The following is a 25,947-nucleotide window of genomic DNA, read 5'->3' as shown; positions in this document are numbered from 1 at the left end:
GGGAGTTCTGATTTTTTTATCCTTGCACACAACCTCACCACATGCCTCTCTGGCAGAATCAATCAATGTTTTCTTCAGTGTTTCCCAATGAATCTCCAAGGTTTGATTCCTGTTCTCAGACTCTTTCATTTTTTTTTCAATAATCTTTCTGTATTTTAGTCTACAGTTCACATCTGAGAGCTGCTCAACCTTTATTCGCTTTAAAACTTTCTTACATGTTATTTTTTTCAATATGAAATTCAATTTTATCCTGCTCAAGACTAAATAGTGATCACTTCCAATTTCAAATCCTCTGTACACTCTGGTGTCCTGCACCAGGGAGAAAACATCACTATCAACAATAACGTAGTCAATGAGACTTTTCTTATTCCTGGCCTCTTCTCTCCATGTGAATTTGTGCACATTTTTATGTTGGAACATGGTGTTAGTAATAATCAGTCCATGTCCTGAGCAGAAATCCAACAGATATTTGCCATTATTATTAGCTTTGCTCTTTTCTCCAAATTTTCCCGAAATATTTCTGTATGTCTCAGAATTATTTCCTACTCTGCTATTTAGATCCCCAACAAGGACCAATTTTTCCTTTTTCATTGTGTCAGTTGCTTTTTCTAAAGGCTCAAAAAATTCCTCCACTTCTACCTTAGTAGAACTTCCTGTGGGACCATAGGCACAAATAAGTCTCATTGTCCAGTTCCCCATTCTCATATTTGTCCACATTACTCTACTTGAAACTGACTGCCATTCAAGAAGATTAGCCTCGTATTTTGTGTTGAATACTATGGCTACTCCTTCTTTTCCTTGATTGTCATTGCCTGAATATAACATTTTGTATTTATTGCTCAGAAAGATCTCACCAGTTTTGGTCTTTTTTGTTTCAGTCACCCCTATTATGTCGATCTGGTACTTATCTAATTCCTCAGCTAGCTCCATTTCTTTGCCATTCAGGCTTCTTACGTTGATAGTACCGATCTTTAACTCTGGTGATGTTGAGTTGGGGTTTGTTTTCAGATTTGTTCCAGTAGCTGACTTTTCGCTGTTCGCCCTGGTTCCCTGGCGAAAACAACGGGGGCCTTGTTTAACTGGGCGACACCCCAGCCGGCATGAAATTTTCATGTTGTACCATCATTTTTTATTTTGGTTTAACCAATAAGAATACAATTTGGTCGGCTGAATCCCAAATTGCCAGCCCATCCTCGTTCGTTCAGTATCAAAGTAGATACCCAACAGGGTGCACCACGAGAAGGTGAGGATTGGACATTAGGTCAGAAGCCCTGGTCGGTTCTCCGCATTCCTTTAAAGGCTATGCATGATATCTGTATCACCTTTATCAGCTACTGTCCCTCAGTTTTGCATCATCAATTCAGTTGTTTAAACTGAATATCCCCCTCAAATCTTCTGCTATATCATTATTGTACAAATTAAATGAGTAGAGGTTCTAGTACAGAGCCCCAGGGCACTTCACCAGTCACCCTCATTTGCCTTGATTCCACTCCACTCTACAGCCGACCACCACTGGTCCACAGACAGTGGACCAGGTAGATGGCGTTGGTATAGTTGCGGTCAGTTGGTGGATTGTGAGTGGTGAAAGCAGAGCTGTAGAGTATATGTCCTCCCTCGATGAGTCTTCGGACTCCCTGGAGGTGACTAATAATATCAGTCACATTCCTGATTATTCTGCCTATCTTTGCATTAGCAAGCAAATAGCTATATGTTTCTGTCAAACTCTTTCCATGTCATAAATGTCAAGATTAAATAATGTTCTGACAATGGACCAAAGACTGATCATTGTGATATACTGATTACTCTAAATCTTGCGCATTCACATTCCCTTCCAGTGATATATTCTATTAAAAGCCTCAGCAAAGTCCAAAAGTATCATGGTGTATTCATTCTCTTTAACTCAATGGTAACTTTATTCATGTTTTCAAACTATTAAATTTTATTTTGAATAATATTTGTGTATTTGAGTTTACTTTTAGTAGATATTTACTCAATACTGAATGAATGAGGATGGGTTGGCAGTTTGGAACTTAGCTGAGCAAATTATACTCTCTATTGGCTTAAACTACAAATGATATGATGATACAATATGATGAGATTTCATTCCAGTTGGGGGGCATTGTCAAGTTTAAACAAGACTACAACCATTTTTTCAGGGAACCAGGGCAAACAGTGAAAGTCAGCTAATGGAACAAACTCCAACTCAACTACTGGAAGAAGAATAAACTCAACATTAGAAAAGTTGAAGATAGGAACCATCAACATAAAGAGTATTAAATGAAAAGAAAATTGAACTTGCAGAAGAACTAGAAAAGTATTATGTAGACATAATTGGCATCACTGAGACAAAGAGGAAAAAACTGGCGAGATCTTACTAAATAATAAATATAGGATGTTATATTCGGCCAATAACAATCAAAGGAAGGAAAGAGTAACAATAGCATTCAACACCAAACATGTAGATAAACTTCTTGAATGGACGCCAGTTTCAAGTAGAGTTATGAAGGCAAACTTCAAAATGGGGAAATGGACAATGAATCTTATTTGTGCCTATGGTCCCACAGAAGGTTCATCTAAAGAAGAAGTGGAAGAATTTTTTTTGTCATTAGAGCAGGCTGCTGAAAAAGAAAATGGGATTAATAATTGGTCCTTGTTGGAGAGCTAAACAGCAGAGCAGAAAATGAATTTCATCAGATATATATATTATTTTGGGAATATTTGGAGAAAAGGGCAAACCATCTGATAATAATTGCAAATATCTGCTGGATTTCTGCTCGGAATATGGATTATCATTACTAAACCCATGTTTCAACATAAAGATGTGCAAAATTCTCATTGAGTATGTCACTGCTGAAAGTGATATTTTCAAGCTGGAATACAAGAATGTATAGACGATTTGAATCTGGAAGTGACCATTACTTGGTGATAAGTATGATAAAAATCAATAGCATGGATAATTATTTGTAAAAAAGTTTTAAAAAGAATTAAAGTTGAGCACTTTTACAGGTAAACTGTTGACTCAACTATACAAACATTATTGAAGAAAAAATGAAACAGTGGGAAAACAAGAACCAAACTTTGGAGTTTCAATGACAAATTCCAAAGAAAACAGTGATTCAGCTAAGGAGGTGTGGTAAAGTTGCCTGCAAGGATAGAAAAATAAGAACATCACAGTGGACACAAAATTTTAAAAAACACTCCTGGAAATGAAAAAAGCATAACAAAAGTTCCTAGCAAACAAGTCAGGAGATGCCCTAAAAGAATAAAGAGAAAAATATAAGAAAGCAAAGTTATGCATAACATTAGCTAAACAAAAGTCATGCAAAGACTTTGATAAGAACATTGAAAATAAATATCAGGAATGGGGAAAAATGTTCAAGGCTATTGAAAAAGCTTACAAATGGAGGAAAGATTACTGTATATAAGTAATCAAAGATGATAAAAGCGACATGAAAACTGAAGATAAGGATATCTGATGGCTGGAGTAATTACTTTGAAAGACTGTTAAATGAAACAAGCAGGATAGAACCATAACTAGAACATTTTTCGAGATGAATGCAAAGAGAAGTATATATCAATACTTGAGGATAGAAAAAGCCATCAAAAACTTGAAATGTGGAAAGGTAGCTGGAGTAGTGATATTTGACCAGACATATGTAGATATGGAGTGTGAAAGTTTTGCACTGACTACACTGCATAATTCAGAGGGCCTGGTCAGATGGTCAAATTCTAGATGATTGGAGTAGAGCTGTCATAATTCAAATCTAAAAAAAAAAAAAAATGGAATAAAGCTAAATGTGAAAATTGCAGAGGAATTTCTCTACTAAGTGTTCCAGGTAAGATTTACATAAGCATACTTGAGAAGAGGTTGAGAAAAATTGTAGAAGAGCAACTTGGAGAAAACAAGCTGAGTTCAGGTTGTCAAGATCAGATTTTTACTTTACAATAAATAGTTGAGAAATCATGGACATAGGATGTTTTTTGTACTTAAGTTGTACAAGTTCTGAGAAAAGGCACATAACAAGTTGACCAGAGAAAAGCTATTCAAAACACTAGAATTAGATAGGATAAATGGAACATTCTCTCAGAGGACCCTGTAACCCCTAGAGAGCGCATCCCCTGGGTGGCAGATAGGGGAGCCCACCGTGTGTGTGTGTGTGTACATGGGCGTGCGTGTGTGTGTGTGTGTGTGTGTGTGTGTCTGTGTGTGTGTGTGTGTGTATATATATATATATATATATATATATATATATATATATGGTGGGGTGGTCCGAATATACTGAATAAGGACTCATGGACCAACAGGGCCATAAGCAGCACTCCCATGGAGCCCTAGCTGGATCTATCCTCTCCTTCTACTTTGAGGAAGATCCACTTTAATCTTTCCTATAAGGCCTTATCAGCTAACTCTTCTTACTTTATGACCCTTATGCTATTAGAGTACTTGAGGGCCATGGGGTCTTTTCATTTCTGGCCTTACAACTATGCCCTGTCTATAAACCTTACTATATTTCTTCTAAAATCTACTCTTTCCTCTTCAATATACCCTATTCCTCCTATGGGTTTAAATTCGGAAGAAGGCTAGTTCAGAAGCCTTAAGGTAGCAGCCCTACCACTGAACTATTCCATCGTCAGGCTAGTCCCCTGAATGGAGAACATAATCCTACTTGTAAGCTGACAGAAAAAGATAATCGGATTGAATCTATGGGAAATGACCCTGGAATGGAAAAGGGAAAACGAAAATGGAAACGACAAAATATAATACACATAGCAAACTGGAATGTAAGAGGAATAGCATATAAATATATAGAATTAGACCAACTATTAAATGAAAGAAATTTTAAAATAGCAGTAATCACTGAAACAAAAAAGAAATTAAAAGGAACTATGAGAACTGAAAATTTTAATATGATATACAGTGGAGTCGATAGAGACCAAAGAGCAGAAGCAGGAGTCATGATTTGGATTCATAACACCCTTTCAAAACAGTTAAAACATTATAAATTATGGAATGAAAGAATAATAGAAGCTAGAATAAAAATAGATAGAGGCTATTTAACAATAATTGGTTTATATGCCCCAGAAGAAAGAAGAGAACAGGATAATATTGATTTTTATTATCAGCTACAAAACATATATAATAAAATAAATAAAAATGATTACATAATTTTAGCAGGAGACTTAAATGCAAGAATTGGAAACACGAAAATTAATAATAATATAGGAATACATGGAGAACACACTCCAAACAGAAATGGTAAAAAATTGATTGACTTTGTAGTTTATAATAACCTAAAAATAATGAATTCCTTCTATAAACATAAAGCCATACATAAACATACTTGGGCAGCAAGAGGATGGAAATCAATATTAGATTACTTCATATTAAATGAAAAGACATCAAAATTTTCACTAGATGTTAGAGTTCACAGAGGATATGAAATAAGCAGTGACCACTTCCTTGTTAAAATAAAATTAAGATTACCACCTAAATGGCTACAAGTAACAAGAACAGAAAGAAAAAAACATTTGTTTATAAAACTAGACTATTGAATGACACAAATGTACAATGGCTAATGAACAAAGAATTAACCAATATCTACATAAAATAAAACAAAATGAAGAAATAGAATGGCTTAATATAAAAACGATACTAAATGCAGCAGCAAATGAAAGTTTAGGAAAGACCAAAAAATTCAATAAAAGAAAAAAACTGAAGATCTGGGAATAATCAAAAACAAAAAAGAAGCCTATCACAAATGGTTAAGCAGTAAAAGATTAGAAGATGAAATGGAATATAAAAGAATAAGAGCCATAGCTAAAAGAGAAGTCAGAAAAAGACAGAGAATCATGAATAAATTTGTTTCTAATTTAGAACATGATTTATATAAAATAAGACCCAATGTATATAAGATTGTGAAACACCTAAATGCAGATGCCAAAGAAAACAAAATTAAACACTGAATTGAAATTAGAAGAATTTCTAAATTACAACACAGAACTGTGGACAGACAAATATTTTAAAAAAGACAACTGGCAAACAATTAACGAAAATGAAAAGGAAATAACTGAAGAAGAATTAGAAACCACCCTGAAAGAAACAAGAAACAGAAAATCACCTGGAGAAGATAAGCTAGGTTCAGAACTATATAAATACGCAGGAACAAGATTCAAAGAAAGACTCTTATTTTTAAATAAAATTTACTCAACTGGTATCCCCCCCAATAGAATGGAAAAAAGCAATTGTGATTCCTATCTTTAAAAAAGGTAATAGAGATTACCCTAAAAACTATAGAGGTATCAGTATACTAAATTCCTGTTACAAAATATATAGCAGAATCTTAAATAACAAACTAATGAAATATTCCGAAAACTTTATTCTAGAGGTACAGAATGGATTTAGAAAAGGACAATCATATATAGACCCAGCCTTTTGCCTAAAATTAACAATAGAGAAAAGAAGAGAATATAATTTAAAAACACATATTGCATTTATTGACTTTGAAAAAGCATTTGACAAAGTTAAAAGAAACATATTATTTAACATATTAAAAGAAAGACAAATACCAAATAATATCCTAAAAGCTATCACAAGTATATATGAAAATAATCAAATACAAATAAGATTAAATGACGAGCTATCATATACAAGAGAGATAAACCAAGGAGTCCGACAGGGATGTCCCCCTCTCAGCAACTCATTTTTAATATCTACTTAAATGAAATAATAATAAAATGGAGTAAAAATTTACATCAAGGAATTAAACTTTCACCTACAGTTAACTTAAACACTCTCCTCTTTGCAGACGACCAAATAATAATTATAAATTCCGAAGATAACTTACAGAAAGCTATTTTAAATCTAAATGAGATATCCAAAGATTATGGTATGATAATATCAATGGAAAAATCAAAAACTATGGCCTTTAAAGGACAAGATCCAGCAAGAACTAAAATAGTAATAGATAACAAGATCTTAGAACAGGTGAATTCATTTAACTACCTAGGATGTATGATCACATATGAAAATGAAAAAGATATAAACGTAAAAATTGCAAAATATTTAAAAATAACAGCTGTAATTAACTCTATATTTAAACCAAACCTAGTTCAAAAACAAATCAGGCTAAAAGTATACAATACATTAGCCTTACAAGTCTTAATGTATGGAAGCGAAATCTGGACAATAAAACAAAAAGACAAACAAAGATTAACAACAGCAGAAATGAAGTTTATGAGAAAAACTGCAAAGTATACTCTATTTCAGTGCTTCCACAAACTTCTGGATGTCAGGGCCCACTTTGCAAAAATTAAAATATTTCACGGCTCCCCTCGAAAATAAATCGTAATAGAGAGATATATTATTATAATATTTATTGTATTTATATTCAATACAAAACATGCACAATGAATATTGCAAAAATCAAATGCAAATATTACATTTTTTGCCTCTTACCATTTGGTTGTGAAGATGATGCGGGCTGTTCTGGTAAAATATGAAATACTGTCCTTTTTTTTTTTTGGAGTCTGTTTCTGCTTCTTCTGATTGTTGGTGGGAATTTTTTTTTAATTTGTTTTATCAGCCACTTATCCATCTCAGGGTTAAATTTTTTAACGTAGAATAGATCAAATAATATCACCACTTACCAATACTGGCACACCGCAGATTGATAACATGAAATTAGTGAATATTACCTGAATAAGGGAATCCCCGGACCAGGAACATTTTTCTCTTTTGTGACTTTTCTCCCTTTACGGTAATTAAGCAACGCGAAACAGACAGCAAAGGCAGGTTATTAAAATGTGCATATGATTGGTGCGGTATTAACAAAATATCGCGCAACTGAAAGATAAAAGCATAGCTGACAATTGAGTTGAAATGCTAACTCTCTTCAACCAAATTCTATGTGAAACTGCCATAACATTCATTATATATATATATATATATTACTTAGTTTTAACACTTTTACGAATTTTAACAAGTTTGGTTGAATTTTATTGCTGCCTTGGGAAATCGAACTCATGCACATCTAATTAATAACAATAGTTTTTAGTTAGACTCTGTGTTTGTCCGTGCAACATATGGTTTTGTTTCAGTCTACACAGCATAGTTTCTGTATGAGGGGACATGTGATTCATTAATTAGTGTGTTTTTATCCCAGTTGTCTCTAATTGCACTATTTGTTGAGAAATATATTACACAGACTGCTCATACCTTATTCACTGGCATAATAAAAGTACTTGTTTTTATTGCCTCTGCAGTATAGTGACTGTTAAGGAGGGTGTGTTGTTTACCACTGTAAGCGAGTTACTATCTCCACACATGAACTTGTTTAAGCTTTTTTTCATGTGTGAAGTATATGCGAAACTTTTATTGATAACAGAAAACTAGCTCGGATGACAGTGATAATACAAAACAAGTTTTGATATGTATATAAAGTCAATATCAACAGTCCCTGATTAAGAACGCTTGATGAAAGGGACAGGAAGATTTGGAGCTTCCCTGGAGAGCATTCAAAGTAAATACAATTAACCACTGCTTTGAAATGAAACATATGAATAAGCAATATTTACTAATATTCATTAAGCGCCGGAATACGCAGGAAGCAAAGTTTGTGAACCAACACCAATGTGTGCATTTTTCCATTAAAATATAAAAAATAACAAAAAAGAAATAATAAAAGTTAAATACGTTTCTTTTAAAATAAAAAATCTACTTAGTCTTAAAACATTTTAAATTTGTTTTCATTATTTCACGGCCCCCCTCAACAAAACCTACGGCCCCCAAGGGGGCCGCGGCCCACAGTTTGGGAAGCATTGCTCTATTTGATCACAAAAGAAACGAAGATATTATGAAAGAATTAAACCAAGAACCAGTAATAGAAAAAATTAAAAAATACAAACATAAATGGATGGAACACGTTCAAAGAATGAAAACAGAAAGATTACCAAAACAAGCCTTAAAGTACAAGCCATTAGGAAAAAGAAAACCAGGACGTCCTCTTAAACGATTCAACGATGACTTCTAAGGCTGGAACAGGTCATGCTAGGCCTAAATCCTTGATACGTATGATGATGATGATGAAATGGAACATTACACAAAGCAATGCTTAGTCTATATTTAAGTTGTAAGTCACCAGTTAGAATTGAAGGAAATACAGAAAGATGGTTTGATGTAAAATCAGGAGCATTTATGACAAGTATGCACATCATCACCTCTCTTATTCATCATCTATATGGATTGCATTACGAAAGAAAGTGGCATTAAACCTGATATTAAATGTAAGTATACTTTGAAAAGAAAAAATTCTATCTAAATTGCATAACAGCTGTAACAAATTTAGCATGAAAATAGGAATCAAAAGACCAAAACTATGAAAATAGGCAGGAACATCAAAAACTTCAGCTGCATTCTCAATGGAAAACCCATAGAACAACTAAAATATTTCAGCTATTTAGGCATTTTTTTAGTGAAGATGGCAAAATTAAATATGGAAATAAACAACAGATTAAGTAAAACTTCAAACTAGTTTTAAGTTATGGATCAGAGAGCTGGGTTAGAAATAAAGCACTTGATCAAAGACTAGGGACTACATATATGAGAATTCTGAGAAAGATTAAGGGAGTGAACAAATGACATTAATTGCACAATCTAACATGGTATGGCCACTTATATAGAATGGGTGAGGAAAGGTTAGCAAAACAGTTGTTTGATGCCAAGATGGCAGGAAAGAGACCCAGTCTAGGTGGATTGATTCAGTCACAAGTGCTTCAGAAGCATGGAATTATAGATATGACATTGGATGCTGGCAAGTAATAGACTAATTTGGAGGGAATTTGTTGGTAGGAGGTTAATAATAATGTAAACTTAATCATGTGGTGCTGTCATAGTAGACTGAACACCTCTTGATGGTACATATCAAGAAATTGATGAGTACAGATAATTAAAGATGGAAATGGGCAACAGTAATGTTGGAACAGTAATATGGAAGTAATGGTTCACTCTTCTGTCTACTGCAAGCTTTCTCTGGCCACTATATCCATCAGCTCACCATCATTTGCAGATGTATTGTATAATCAAATCATTACTATCAAGAGATGGTTTGTTCGTAATAACATTTCAATTGCTTAGCAGCTTCTCAATAGCATTTTTTCAAACAAAAATTTCTACCATTAAGAAAACCTCTTCTCTAAATGACTACAACACACACAAAATGGGGGGGTTCGCTATTGGGGGGAGAGGGTACCACCATAGGCTCACCCCCCCCCCAATAGTGAACTTTTATATGGAAGATTTTGAGCAACGAGCTCTAGAATCGGTGTGCCTAAAGCCCAAAATTTGGCTCAGATACGTCGATGATATTTTCGCCATTTGGCCCCACGGCCACCAAGCACTAGATACGTTCCTTAGCCACCTGAACAAACAACGCAAACGCATCCAATTCACCATTGAAATTGGAAAAAACAACTCTCTTCCATTCCTACACACACCTGTCACTCGTCTTCCTTCAGCCTGTCTCACCTTCTCAGTTTACCGCAAACCTACACACACAAAACTTCTTATCACCACCCAACACAAAAACTAGGGGTCATAAGCACCCTTAAACACAGAGCTCAAACCATTTGTTCAAATGAACAAGCTCTTAACCATGAATATGAGACCATCAAACATACCTTTATAAAAAATGGATACAGTATAAAAACCATTCACAAGATCCTCCACAAAGATACCACTAATAACAAAAAAGATTTCAAGAATGCTGGTGCCATATGTTAGAGGCATTTCGGAAAAAATAGACAGAACACTACACAAATACAACATCAAAACCACCTTTAAACCCCCGACAAAATTAAGACACCTACTCAGTTCTTCAAAGGATCCCCTGCCACACTTAGCCCACCCAGGGGTTTACAAAATAGATTGCACATGTAACATACATTCATAGGGGAAACAGGGCGAACCATCCCAATCAGAAAGGATGAACACAAACGTCACATAAAATACCTCCATTCTGGAAAAACTAGCCTTTCTGACCACGCACTCCAAACATACCACAGAATTGACTGTAAAAGTACCAAGTCCCTACACCGCACCAAAACCTGGTTTGAGCAGAAATTCAAGGAAGCATGTGAAATGCTCAAACATGATCTGAATCTGAATAAAAATGATGGTCTAACAATTCCAAGAATGTGGAGGACCCATCTACAACCTTCATAGCAACCACGAAGAAAAATCTCAATACAAGAAGACTTAGTGTTTCCCCCCCCCTCCCTCCTGAACATTCAATAGCAACCTGTACTGTACAAATCCAGAAGATAATTGTAATATAACCATATAAACTGTATAATTCCAGAAGAATCCTAGTACGTGAGGACTTTAGGAGAGTTTATTGTAGTTTTTATTTTATTTTGTTTATTTTATTTTATTTATTTATTTAATTTTTTTTTTTCACTAGAGGGCAGGCTAAGAAAAAATGATTAGTTAACAATGTAGATGTAATTTACTTGTATAGAGTGCAACAGCATGTAGCTTGTTCTTATACACATGTATCCTTCTGAAGATGACCTCAATACAGGGGGTCGAAACATAAAGTTATTTTATTATTAATCAGTAAAATAATCTTTTCAACACGTGTGTTTTGTGTCCCTAAATTCATAAATATGAATTACAGACAAAAATCATCAACCTCTTACCTCCAAATTCCACCAAGATAGACGACTGTCATCAGATATCAATTCCATGTATGCAAAGAACTTCTGAACATGTTGCTTGTATCCCAAAAAAAATTCTCTCTCAATTACATACAAAGTTATCAATTCTTTTTCACCTTCTTCAAAATATAGAGTACAATAGCTGCTGCTATCTGGAATCCATGAAATTTCCTGTAACAGTAGCTTATCCTGTTTTGGATTAACAGGACACTATTGCAAAACGTGTTTCTGAACATCAGTCCTACACTGAACTCTGAACTAAAGAAACAAAAATTTGGCTTTGAAGAACACAGAAATGTAACCATCAATAACAGAATCCTGTGGAATAATGCTAAGCTTTTAAACACAAGCATCTACAAATCTGAATGTCTTTTCAAGGAAAGTGCCAAACTTCATTATCAAATCTCAATGATGGATTTTATATGCCAAACTTAGGGGAAATATTAAAAATTGTAATTCGATTCTCGTCGTGATGAGGGAAATCCTTATGTGGGCTTTTTCAGTTGAAGGTGAGTTAGCTGATCTCATATGGTGGTAGCAGGGTTTTTTCTGCTAGAAACTTGGGTTTTTCATCCCGTGCACAGACAAATCGGCCTTCAGAACACATGCAATTTAGAGATTAAAAAAATACTGTTGTTGGTGAGGATGGGTGATAGATGGCATTGATGGTAGTAGTAGTACTGTAGTTGGAGAATTAAGTAGCAGTGGAGAGGATGAGATGTATTTAGTGATGTAGAGTTGTGTGCCCTCCCATGATGAGTCCTTGGACTCCCTGGAGGTATCATGTAATAATAATAATAAAAAAAAGACTTTGAAAAACTAATTCTGATTATAAGACCATCGGTTTATTGGTTTAATATACATATGTACAAGAATGTCTACTAGTTTCACTAGCACACTGTCTAGTTTTATCAAGACTAAAAAGGTGAAAGAAAATAATAAATGCAAAAAAAAAAAAAAACGAAACAATTACTAACCACGCAATAGATTTCCCAATCTATTGCGTGGTTAGAAGTTGAGAAGTGATGCACCAAACCTAAGGTATCTGACCTGTTGTAATTTACATCTCCAACATGTTCTTTCTGTCTAATTTCCAGGCTTCTTGAAGTTTGGCCTATGTAGGAAAGTCCACAAGTGAATGGTATTCTATAAACCTGGAAATTAGACAGAAAGAACATGTTGGAGATGTAAATCACAACAGGTCAGATACCTCAGGTTTGACAAATCACTTCAACTTCTAACCATGCAACAGATTGGGAAAACAGCTCAATGCCATATACAGGGTGTTCGGGATAAATTTGACAGTTTCGTAAGGAAAAAGAAAATCTTCTTTGTATCTATTAAATTTAATGAATTGACAAAAAAACATTACAGGCAGAGTTAATTACAATACTATCAACAAGATTTACTCAAAATAACCACCATTAGCATCGATCACAGCTTCAATTCTGCTTCGGAACCTCGAACAAGCTGATGCTACAGTCTCCCTGGGAAGGGCCGCAAAAACTGTTTTAATTTTATCCATTAACTGGGCTTTTGTATTACTGGAAGTGCGATTGGTGTCTTTTTCAACTGCGCCCCATACAAAATAATCCATGGGGTTAAGGTCTGGGGAGTTTGGAGGCCAAACATTTGGACTGGTGAAGTCGTAGAAATTTTCAGACAACCATTTTTGACTTTTCCCAGAGGTGTGGCAAGGGGCCGAATCCTGCTGCCATACATACGGCCTACCATTGGCTACCCTTGTTATCTAGGGCTTGACTACAGTTAGCAACTCCACGAACAAAGCGCGAATTCCAATGCCAGGGTTCTTCAACACCTGTTCCTGCAGATTTGCGAGGAATTCTGCTGTACGAACGCAATCAGATCGTCTGCTAGGGATCTTTCTTCTTGCTACATCCTCGTAGTCACCATTGCAAGTCTCTAGTTCATGCCTGATTGTTTTTACTGTATTCAGGGAGCATTGGGCAGCAGTCGTAATATCCTTATTTTGATGGCGGGCACGAATCATCATGATACAAGTTATTCTCTTCCATGATTCAGGTGAGTTCCAGCTATCCATCCTTTCTGACATCTTGTATATGAATGAAGAAGGGTCCAAACTTTTAAATGAAGAGAAGTGTGTGTTAATACATGTAACTTACGGAAAAATATAATTAATTATAAATATGTCAAATTTATCCCGAACACCCTGTATAGAGGATGATTACAGATGCCGAATTTTCAAAGAAGCAGCAGTGGTCCTATGAACAGGTAATAACATGAACAGAAATCAAGGAGCAGTATTGAAAGATACATGGAAAAAGCAGATTAATTAACTGACATAATGAAAAAGGAAAAGTTGGTCCTTGTTGGGAATATAAATAGCAGAGTAGGAAATGATTGTCAGACATACAAAAATATTTTCGGAAAATTTGGAGAAAAGAGCAAAGCTAATAATAATGGCAAATACCTGTTGGATTTCTACTCAGGATGGACTGGTTATCACTAACACCATGTTCCAACATAAAAATGTGCCCAAATTCACATGGAGAGAAGAGGCAAGGAATAAGAAAAGTCTCAGTGACTATGTTATTGTTAAGAGTGATGTTTTCTCCCTGGTGCAGGACACCAGAGTGTACAGAGGATTTGAATTTGGAAGTGATGACTATTTAGTCTTGAGCAGGATAAAATTGAATTTCATATTGAAAAGAATAACATGCAAGAAAGTTTTAAAGCAAATAAAAGTTGAGCAGCTCTCAGATGTGAACTGTAGACTAACATATACAAAGATTATTGAAGAAAAAATAAAAGAGTTTGAGAACAAGAACCAAACTTTGGAGATTCAGTGGCAAGTCTTGAAGTAAACCCTGACTGATTCAGCCAGAGAGGCATGTGGTGAGGTTGTCCGCAAGGATAGAAATATCAGAACTCCATGGTGGACACAGGAAGTTAAAGAGGCAGTGAAGGAAAAGAAGAAAGCATATCAAAAGTTCCTGGTAAATAAGTCAGCTTGTGCTCTTAGAGAGTACAGAGACAAATGTAAGCAAGCTAAACACTGTGTAAAACTAGCTAAACAAAAGTCATGGGAGGACTTTGGCAACAATATAGAAAATAAATGTCAAGAAGGTGACAAAATATTCTGGAGGTTGTTGAAGAAGCTTAGGAATGGAGGAAAGAGTGCTGTAAAAGGAGTTAGAGATGATAAAGGTGACATGAAAATGGGAGAAAAAGATATCCTTGAAGTATGGAGTAATTACTTTGAAAAACTGCTAAACGAAACGAGCAGTGATGATAGCACAGTGGTAAAAAGCACTGACCAGGCATGCAGTCAGGAATACATATCCATACTTGAAGTCGAAAAAGCAATCAAAGGCTTGAAATGTGGAAAGGCAGCAGGAGTAGATGATATTTGACCAGAAATTCTAAAGTATGGTGGTATAAGTCTTACACTGGCTGCACTGCAGCCAGTGTAAGACTTATACCACATATCCTCTCTGTTATTCATTATCTATATGGATCACATTATGAAGGAAAGTGGTATTAAACATGATATCAAAATTGGAGATGTTAATGTCAGCTCTTTGCTTTATGCGGACTATTATACTTCTAAATAAATAAATAAATCCGCTACAAGTCTGCAAGATTCCCTGATTAAATTGAATAACTGTTGTAATAGATATAATATGAAGGTCAGCAATAAAAAGACAAAGACAACGAAAATAGGCAGAATCTTTGAAAATATCAAATGCGTTGTGAATGGAGAACCTGTGGAACAAGTAAAACATTTCAGCTACTTAGGCACGATTGTGAAGATTGTAAATTAAATATGGAAATAGACAACAGAATCAATAAAGCTGGTATGGTAGGAAGTCAACTGAATAAATTCATATGGAATAAGAGAGAAATTAGTCGGAACACTAAATCAACTGTATACAAGACAGTGTTCAAAACAATTTTAACTTGGGGATTTGAGAGCTGGGTCAGAAGTAAAACACTTGACTAAAGACTAGAGACCGCAGATATGAGAATCCTGAGAAAGATTATAAGCGTGAACAGATGGCATCAATGGCAATATCATATAACGAGGATATTAGGAAAGAACTTGACATGTCAGTATCCAGGAATGCGTTAGCAGAGCTAATCTCAGGTGGTATGGTCACTTAAATAGAATGGGCGAGGAAAGATTAGCAAAACAAGTGTTCTCTGACAGGTTGGCAGGAAAACGACCCAGGGGAAGACCAAGATATAGGTGGATTGATACTGTACAAAGTGCCTTAGACCATAGAAATATAAGATCTGATAATGTTGGAGTCTTGACAAGTAATAGACTGATTTGTAGAAAAATTGTAGATAGGAAGTTAGTAATGACGTAAAATTTTCATGTAGTACTATCATATCCTGTACACCCCGTGAGGGTATATGGCAGGAATTTGTTGATGATGATGATGGATGATTTGAAAGGAGAAAAGTATGGCATGAAAGAGGACATGAAAGAATTACTGGAAGTAGCAAAAGAAAAGGGTGAGAGAGTTAAGATAGTGATTCTGTTGCTGCAGTAAAACAGAGCAGAGCAGAGCTGAGAAGGAGGGCCCATAATAGCGAATGACTTCATGCATAGGTTATGCAGGAGGAGTGGTGTGGAGTTTGCAGATGAGTGGAATGAGTTTGACAGGTGAAAGGACTTATACAAGAAGGATGGTTTGCTCCGAATGGATATGGTGTTCGGAGTCTGGAAAATGTGTTGCTGAATGAAGTAAAAGTGGATGTGCAAAATCAGGAAAACTAGAGCTTTTATAGGGAAAGCTGTTGAGTGGATATGCAGACATCACTGATGTAGTTGAGTGTAAGAATGTGTATAAAATGCCTAAGTTAGTACTACTGATAACAAACCAGAATTGGATAGTTAGTATAAAGCATCAGGATGGTAATAGGCCTAAGGGGCTTTTGCACTTTATGTACACTGATGCCAGGAACATTTGGAACAAGAGTTTTTGGCATTGTTTAGTTCATCCTCATAGGTTATTGGCATTAGTGAGATATAGCTAACAGAAGATAATATAGTTAGTCGGATAGAATGCGAAGGGGGTATAGTGTTCAGGGAGAATAGAGAGAAAAGAATGGGTGGGAGGAGTGTTATTGATGATAGCCGATGAACTGCAACCAAAGAGAGTAGAATTCAACTGCAGGCTAGTGAAAATAATACACCTGAGGCTATCTAGTGTGAGATAGAGACCAGAAGAACAAAATATACAGTTGGATGCTGCCCAGAAGATGGAAAAGATGATGGGATAGTATGCATCAGGGAACAGGCTCAATGGGTGGAGGGTGGGTAATTATCATGGGGGATTTCAACTATGAGAACATAGACTGGAAGGAGGAGAGGACACAGGCAGGAAGGAAAGTCCATCTGAGAATTTGTCTATAACCATTATGACCACATTGCTATCAACTTGCAAGTGTGATCATGTGGTCTTGATCTAGGAGGTGGGTAAATGTGTGTAATTTTCAGTTAAGACGGGATATATGTGGTAAGTATGCCATGCTTAGGGGATTGCTTGGATCAGTGACATGGCATGTGAAACTGCAGGGGCTGGATGTTAATAGTGCTTGGGAAGTAGTAAAGGAGAGTTTGAGGGAAGTAATGGCAGACTGCATATCTAGAGTCAGGAGAGCAAATCAAGTGGGAGTTAAACAGATGAATATCATCAAGTTGGAGCTGCAAAAAATGAAAACCTGCGAAAGGAATTCAGGGAGAAAGGTGACTAGCAGGCATATGAACAGTACAAAGCACAGCCCAAAGGGTAATCAGTCTGGTAAGAAATGTAAAAGTAGAGTATGAAAGGAATTAGCAGTGTAGGACAAATATAATCCACAACAGTTCTTTCGATATGATGTAAGTAAAAGAAATGTTTGTGGTAGAATGATTTAAATGAATGCCAATGGTAGGGACGTAACTGAATCAGTCGAAATAGCAGAATTACTAAGTGAACACTTTACCAGAGTACAGGTATCCCTTCATTAACGTGATTAATTAATCCCTCGATGTTACCACGTATATCAAAATCACATTAATCAAATATAATACTCAATGGTAAAAAGTACAATTCCTCTATGATCGATTACTATATTAATAATTCTTTTTATATGGTACTCTTTTAATTAATGATTGTACCTACATTAGTTACTGCATTTTTTATTTACATTTTTTTTTTATCAAAAGAAGTTATCAAGAGTCGTTTGAACAGTTTTAGTTTTTTCCTATCAGCATAAGCTCTACGATAATAAGCAAAATAACTCTCTAGACCTCGGCAAACAAGCATTCTTCTAATAACATCTGGATCCATATCCATTACTTGCTTCTTAAGCGATTCTAAACTGAAATATTGAAACCTCATCTTCACATTCCATTTGTTCGTTGTCTTTATATGCACGTTGTTGTCCAATTTCAAGATGATCGTTGTAACTGAAATCTTTTGAATTTGAATCCAATAATTATTTAGCATCTTCTGAATCAACACCATCAAAACCAATGTCTTCACTAATTGCAACCATTTCTTCGACCAAGTTGTTCAGAGGATTTTGAAAACCACATAAGTCATTAGTGCATTCTGCAAAAGGTTTTCCAAACAGCCCTCATACAGCAAGAAGACACTTGCTCCCACTAGTCATGAATGCTTTCAACTGCGTGTTTAATGTTAACATTTTTCTAAAATTCTTGGGGCCTAATCGCGTTTTCCCTGGGGGAGACCTGACTTCTAACAGGCGTGTCCCTCGGGTGGCGGATGAGGGAAACCCCAACGGGTTGCTCCGAATAAAGAATAAGGAGTCATGGACCAAAGGATGCAGCAGAGGAGTGCCAAGCCGGCTGCATTATTCTGCCATTCAACCCTATGAATCAGGAGTCTCCACTGTGTCAAGAGAATGTTACAGCATCCGAGGAAACCGACACGACTGATCATAGATCACAGGGAGCAGTCCAGAAGTTTAGTATGTGGTCAGCCAATAGAATTTCGCATCTCTTAACCTTAAATATAAGGACACTATTAAAACCTGGAAAAATAAATTTGATGGAAAAAGAACTTGTCCAAACCTAAAACAAACCTAAAATGTCCCATTTAATAGGATTAAATGGGACATTTTAGGTTTGGCTGAAACCCACTGGACAGGAGAAGGAGTTATAAATCTAAATTCAGAAAAACTATTCTACTCGGGCAGAGAGGACAATATACATAGAGAAGGAGTTGCCATTTTATTGAATAATAGTCTGCAAAATACAGTCATGGCACAAGAATGATCGCTATCATATTAAAAGGTAAAGAAAAAAATGTTCACTTTAAAATTATTCACATCTACGCCCCCTGACCAGTCACATGAAGATGAAGAAATTGATACATTTTATGATAAGTTGCAAGATCTAATAGACAAGACCAATAAGAAAGATATATTAATAGTGATGATGGGAGATGTCAATGCCAAAATTAGGAAGTTCACCCCAAGCATGGAAGATGTTATGAGCAGGTTCGGAGTTGATAACAGATATGAAAGAGGTGAAAGAATTTTAGAATTTTGTAAAGCAAATAATTCATTTATCTGTAACACCCTTTTTTTCCATAGACCTTCCCATAAATATACATGTACCTCATCAGATGGTACAACAAAGAACTGTATTGATTACATTATAATCAAACGTAATTGGGAAATCATCAGTGCAAAATGTTAGAACTTTAAAAACTCCAGACTTCGACACTCACCATGAACTGCTAACAGCAAAAATTAAACCAAAATTCAAGTATTGTAAATCACAAGCTCCTATCAACAAAGTGGACCTGTCAAAACTGAAAGAGAAATCTATGCAAGATAATTATCAAACACTAATAGGAAATGAGTTTAGAAGATTATCCTATGACAATATAGAAAATACATGGAATCAAGGTAAAAAAATTGTTATAAGTACTGCAAGAAACATACGTGGTACAACATCAAGACCAAGTCATGAATGGATAACCCCTGAAATTCTAAGAGTACTTTAGAAGAAAAAAGAACAGCAAAGCATATATTAAATATAAAAAATACAGAAGAAAATAAACAACATTATAAGAATCTTAAAAACAAAATTGATAAAATCTGGAAACTGGGTCAATACAAAATATTAGAATAATTTGGAAGGACTGCTATCAAACATTATTTCAAAAAGAATAGGAGGAGTAGGAAAATATAACAGAAAAGATGATATATGAAAAGGCACCACCCATAACCTCAGCAGAAATTATAAATGCAATAAACCAAATGAAACTTTCAAAAGCTACGGGTAAAGATGAAATATCTATAGAACTATGGAAATATGGTGGCAAGGAAGCCATTAATTTCTTAATGAATTTATTTAATCAAATTCTTTATACTGGAGTAATTCCAACTGACTGGAAAACAGGAATTATTATACCAATTCACAAAAAAGGAGACAAAAGAATATGAAAATTACAGACCCATAACACTCTTAAGTCATAGTTATAAACTATTCATTCGAATTATACAAGAGAACACAGGTGCTTACAGAAAAAATCATAGAAGAAAATCAAGCAGGATTCAGGCCACATAGATCCACTATAGACCATATCTTCACCATTAATAATATAGCAGAAAAATATTGGAAATACAACCTGCCGTATACTGTTGTTTTATAGATTTTAAGCAAGCCTTTGATTCAGTTAATAGAAACAAATTGATTACTATCCTAAAAAACGTAAAAATGGATTCTGATATTTTAACATTTATTACAAATTATTATGGAGATACCAAAGCTTTTGTTAAAACAAACAACATTAAAACCGAGAATTTCAGAGTCGAGAAAGGTGTAATGCAGGAATGTCCTCTCTCACCTCAACTCTTTATCCTCTTCCTAGAAGTCTGTAAAACCATAGCCGATGAACTGGGTGTAAAAATCAATGGTACCAACATTAATCACATAAAATACGTGGATGATATCATTATTTTAGCAGATTCTAAACAACAGCTAGAAAAAACTATTAATATTTTAAATGACTCTTTTAAAATTTATGGTATGAAAATAAATCTTCATAAAACAAAAATAATGAAGATAGGTAGAGAAGAAGAAAATATTTCTATAAATCTTGAAAATCACCTGCTGGAACAAGTTAATAAATATGTTTATCTTGGCAGTCTTATATCTAGTAACCTCAACAATATGGAAACAGTAAAACACAAGCTAAACCTAGGTTGGACCAACATGAATAAACTAAACAAAATATGGAAAACTAAAAAAATCCTAACAAGTCTAAAATTAAAATTATATAAAACAATTATTATCCCAATGGCTACTTATGCTTCAGAAGCCTGGAGATTAACTCAACAACCAATCAAGAAACTTCAAGCATTTGAAATGAAATGCCTCAGAAAAATTAATAACACCCACTGGATGCAACACAAGACTAATGATCAAGTCAAAACAGATTTAGACTTCCCAGATAATATAATAGATACAATCATTAAGCATCAACTGAGATGGTTTGGTCATATTCAGAGAATGACCCCCTCATAGACTCCCATATTTAGCTCTGAATGGATATATTGGAAGAAAAAGACCTAGAGACAGACCAAGAAGTACTTGGATAAAGTTGCTGAAAGAACATTCACATCTACCCAGCTATAGAGTCATGACTGAGATGGCTAAAGATCGCGATAAGTGAACCTTTCTTCTTAGTGGACTCAACCCATTACCAATCGGATGAGATGAGATGATGAATCGCGTTTTCTCTCATTGTTGTTTCTACTGCCTTTGAGAATGTCTTTTTAAGAAAATATGCTTTGAAAGTTGCAATGACATCCATGTCCATGGGTTGTAGCAATGATGTCATATTTAATGGAATTTTGGTTTAAAGGCACATAAATTAAAATTCTTGCCACTTATATATAAAGGGATTGTCACAATTAATTTCACAGCATTAATCAAATCCTGCGTTAAGCAAGGTATACCTGTATATCATCCAGGTGGAGATATCGCAGTAACAAGAGAGGCAAAGACTTATATGGGAACTGAGGAAAATGAAATGGAGGTACATAGCCTATTGCAGAACCTTGATGTGAATATAGCTACGGGATTAGATGGTATACCAAGCTAGAGTTTTAAGTGAAGGTGCTAGGGAATTTTCAGTGCACTAGACCACATTGTTTAATCTAAGTACCAGGTCTGGGTTAGTCCTAAGGGGTTTGTCAGTTTCCTGGAGCACAGTTAAATCAATGTGGTATACAGCTGGTAATCTTTTTTTTTACCCAAAATGTATAACTTTACACTTTGCCACATTAAACTGACATCCATTCTCACTAACCCAGTCTATCCTGCAAAATTTTAACATCTGTATTAACTACTACTGACCTACCCAACTTTGCATCATTGGCAAACAACTGAACAGTTCGTCATGACTTATTTTTCACGGTATTAACAACACCACACACACTTTTATCACAAACGTTTTATTAACACTTATATTTCTCTGATTTTCAATTCAGCATCATCAGAGCAAATCGGCAAAATATAAGCGTTAAAAAAACATCTTTGTGATAAAAGTGTGTGTGGTGTTGTTAATACCGTGAAAAATAAGTCATGAATAACCATCAACACCTAAGCTTATCAACTGAACAGTTCCATTCAGATTCTTTCCTATATCATTAATGTACAAATTAATGGTATTAATTCTTGTGTGCAGGAACACAAGAACAGAGCCCTATGGTATGCCACTGGAAAGAGGAGAAAATAATAACATTGCATAAAGGAGGCTCGAAGACTGATGTAGCAAATTACCGAGTGATCAGCATATCAGAAGTTGTTGTTAAGATACTGGAGAAGATGGTCAAGAGCAAGATACAGGAATGGATAGACATAAATGGAATGCTGTATGGAGAGGTGGTTTTGTGAAGGGTAGGTCATGCTTCAGTAACTTGCTTATGTTTTATAATACAGTGACAGCTGAGTTGGATAAAGGTAAAGGGTTTACACTGATATGGCTGGATTTTGCAAATTTCACAGGATATCACATGGAATTCTAATAAGTAAACTACAGCACACGGGACGAATAGAGGTTTGATGAGGTGGATAAGAGGGTGGTTGATGGAGAGATATATTAGGGAGTAGTTTATTCAGGAATAGAGTCCTAAGGAAGGCCTGCGATTAGTGGTGTGACACAGGAATCTGTTCTTGGGTTCATACTGTTTAAATTGTACATTAATGATACAGAAAAGAATCTGAAAGGAATTGTTCAGTTGTTTGCCAATGATGCAAAGTTGAGTAGACCAATAGTTAATACAGATGATGTTAAAATTTTGCAGGATAGATTTGGCAGTCTGGGCAAAGGAGAATGGATGTCAGTTTAATATGGTGAAGTGTAAGTTTATGCATTTTGGGGTGAAAAGATTACCAGTTGTATACGACACTGATTTAATTGTGCTCCAGGAAACTGACGAAGCTAGAGATTTGGAAGTACGTGGATAGGGAGTTTAGAGGGCACATAGCAAAAGTGGCTAAAGTAGCTCATCAGATTACTTCGTTACAGAAGAATACTTGGATGAGCAGAAACAAGCAAGTTATTATTTCTCTTTACTGAGCCTTGATAAGACCCCATTTTGACTACTACTGTGTGCAGATCTGGGCACCAGGATTTCTTGGCAATGAGGAAGAGGTGAAGATTATTCAGGGGTGAGTGACCAAGATGGTGGCAGGTCTATGGAATTAATGTTACGAGAACAGGTTGAAGATTTGTGGATACAGAAACTGGTTGATAGGCAGAAAAGGGGTGATATGATTGAGACATAGAAATTACTGAAGGGTTTTACCAGATTAATTCAGAGGAAATTTTTCAGAACAGGTCTGGTAGTGGGAGAACAAGGCGCCATCCTTGGAAACTGAGTAAGAGTGTAGTTAGCAAGAATGTTAAAACTAGATTTTTTGCTTGGAGAGTGGTGAATGAGTGGAATAGGTTGCCAGAGTCTGTTGTGGGTGCCATGACTTTGAATGAATTCAAAGCAAAGTATGATAGGTACCGCACAAATGTTGGATAGTGCATGATGTTTAGGGCCTCCCTCAATGAGTCTAAGGACTCCATGGAGTAGCCCGTAATAATAATAATAATAATAATAAATTCCAAATTCTTAGTGTACTGTTTACATATTTGGGGTGGTGTACTTAAAACCTCTCTAAAAATTCTCACTGCTGTTCAGAGGAGAGCAATTCGAATTGTAGATGACCCTTCTTTCACCGACTCACTTCAGCCTCTATCTTACACGCTGTTTCAGCTGTGTCTTCTTTATACAGGCAATTCCATGGTCACTGCTTCAATGAAATGACAACCATCATTCCTCCACTTTCTATTGAGCCTGTTAAAACAAGAAAAAAAATCTGCAACATCCCTTATCTCTTTTCAGTGAATCTGCACGCACACTGAACTTGATTCTCTTCCTCTTTTAATTCCAGCTTCAGAACAGCGTTCCCCAACAACCTTAAAGAGTTTTTTTTGAAAGAAAAATGTCAAACTCTTCATTTCCCAACCTTTACCAGTATCCCACACATAGCATTAATGCGCTATAGACTATTCTACATACAATGGAACTGATAAAAACTACTAACTCTGTACAAATCCCAAAATCTACCCAACCTTAGAACAGTGGTCTTACTTTTGGGTTGATGCACTAAAAATTCTTGATGTTGTCCAATAGAGTGCATTTTAACTAATGTGTGCCTCTCTCTCTCTCTTTTCTTTTTCTTTTTGGCCCACTGTCTCACAGAGAATCATTTTTGCATTGTGCCTTTTCTACAGATACTTATTTCTCCAAAGGTACTGTTTGGCAAAATTGGCATCCACTATTCTAACTCAAACTACTGTAATGGGAGCAACAGCTGGCTAACTTCTATCTAATGCTCAACTACTAACCCAGTGAATCTGCTAATCCCACTCAATGTTTCTTCAACTCACTTCTGTTCTTTGAGCCATATCCAATGAAATATTCCTCAGAGAGACTACAACTTCCATCTTTTTAAAAAGAACTTCAACAGATTCCTTCTCTGTTAATTCCTGTCTGCAACACATGGCACTAATTTTTAGTATAGGTTCTGCAACCATTTGTGCAGGAATGATATTAAAAAATAAATGAGAAATAAAAAAATACAAATTTATGTTAATTGCATATGTTTTCCATCCAGTTCATGCACAATAAAAAAAAAAACTGCTTCTCCATATGCCATTTGCTAAGTTGCCTTTAGGTGCAAAGTCCTTATTAAAAGTTCCTACCAAATCCTTACAAGGTTAAAATTCTGGTCTTTGAAATCAAACCGCAGCATTCTTAGGCATGTTTACTTGTTTTGAAAGAGGAATACAGGAAGTTTTGAGCAATGAGTGAGAGACAGAAACATGACTAAACAACCTAGTCTGGCCTAAAAACGAAGGATAATAAAATTCCTTGCATTCTTCAGAATAAATTTAAATCTTCTTTATACCAAGCAAGTTATGTATGGTGAAACTTTGATTAGATGGCTACTGACAAATGGCATCAGAATGCATCAATAATTCACCTACAAGAATGCCAGAAACCAGATGGAAGGAGAGCAACATTAATACAGAAAATCTCAGGCACTTGAATATACCAATAATCACAAAATTTTGCATTTTCTTAATCATCATTCATGCAAAAACTGTAATAATAATTCAAGGCCCCCCCCCCCCTCCTTTTATTGGGGAACATTATGCGAGCAGTCAAATGATATCTTGATGCAACTTGGAATATGAGACTGAATTGTTGCACAGGGCCCTAATATGACTTACATCATAATTATTTGGTTAAATAAGTTAGAACAATGTTAAAGCACTCACATCTTGCATGTGGAGCAGTTATTAACTTTCTTGTAAGATCTTCTTCTTCAAACATAGCCATATAATATTCTTCTTGGATATCTCTAAGAAACTGTAATTACAAAAACACATCAACAAAAATTTTTCAAAAATGGTGTGCACATACAGTAGCAAACAAATAATCCAAACAAGCTGAATTTTCACCAAGTTTTTGATTTTGGTTGAGTGCTGCATGTTTTAACTGTCTCTATGATGTTTACTAATAGTTTTGTGTTTTTTAATAGTGTAAACAAGTTGAAATAGTCGTTGTAGGGCTTGAAATTTGAAATAGTGTTTTATTCAACTTGTTTACACTATTCATTTTGTGTAGCTATGAAATGGATACATCTCCAAGAAAGCA

At 35.3% G+C, this 25,947-nt stretch overlaps 1 protein-coding gene across 3 annotated transcripts in view; it reads right to left on the bottom strand.

Moving 5' to 3' along the window:
- The window catches only part of lili (LMBR1-like protein lilipod), a 434,111-nt gene that overhangs the window by 154,031 nt on the left and 254,133 nt on the right, over positions 1-25,947 (bottom strand). For all 3 annotated transcript variants that reach the window (XM_090398849.1, XM_090398851.1, XM_090398850.1), the window contains one exon: positions 25,569-25,659. In XM_090398849.1, the coding sequence (XP_090254975.1) occupies positions 25,569-25,659 (91 nt within the window). The remainder of the gene's footprint in view (positions 1-25,568; positions 25,660-25,947) is intronic.

This window comes from Typopeltis vanoorti, chromosome 10 (genome assembly GCF_054136105.1).
Source record: "Typopeltis vanoorti isolate ZY-2024b chromosome 10, IOZ_Tvanoo_1.0, whole genome shotgun sequence".
Classification (NCBI taxonomy): Eukaryota; Metazoa; Arthropoda; class Arachnida; order Uropygi; family Thelyphonidae; genus Typopeltis; species Typopeltis vanoorti.
The sequence above is the reverse complement of the archived record's forward strand: the minus strand, read 5'-3'. Positions and strand labels throughout refer to the sequence as shown.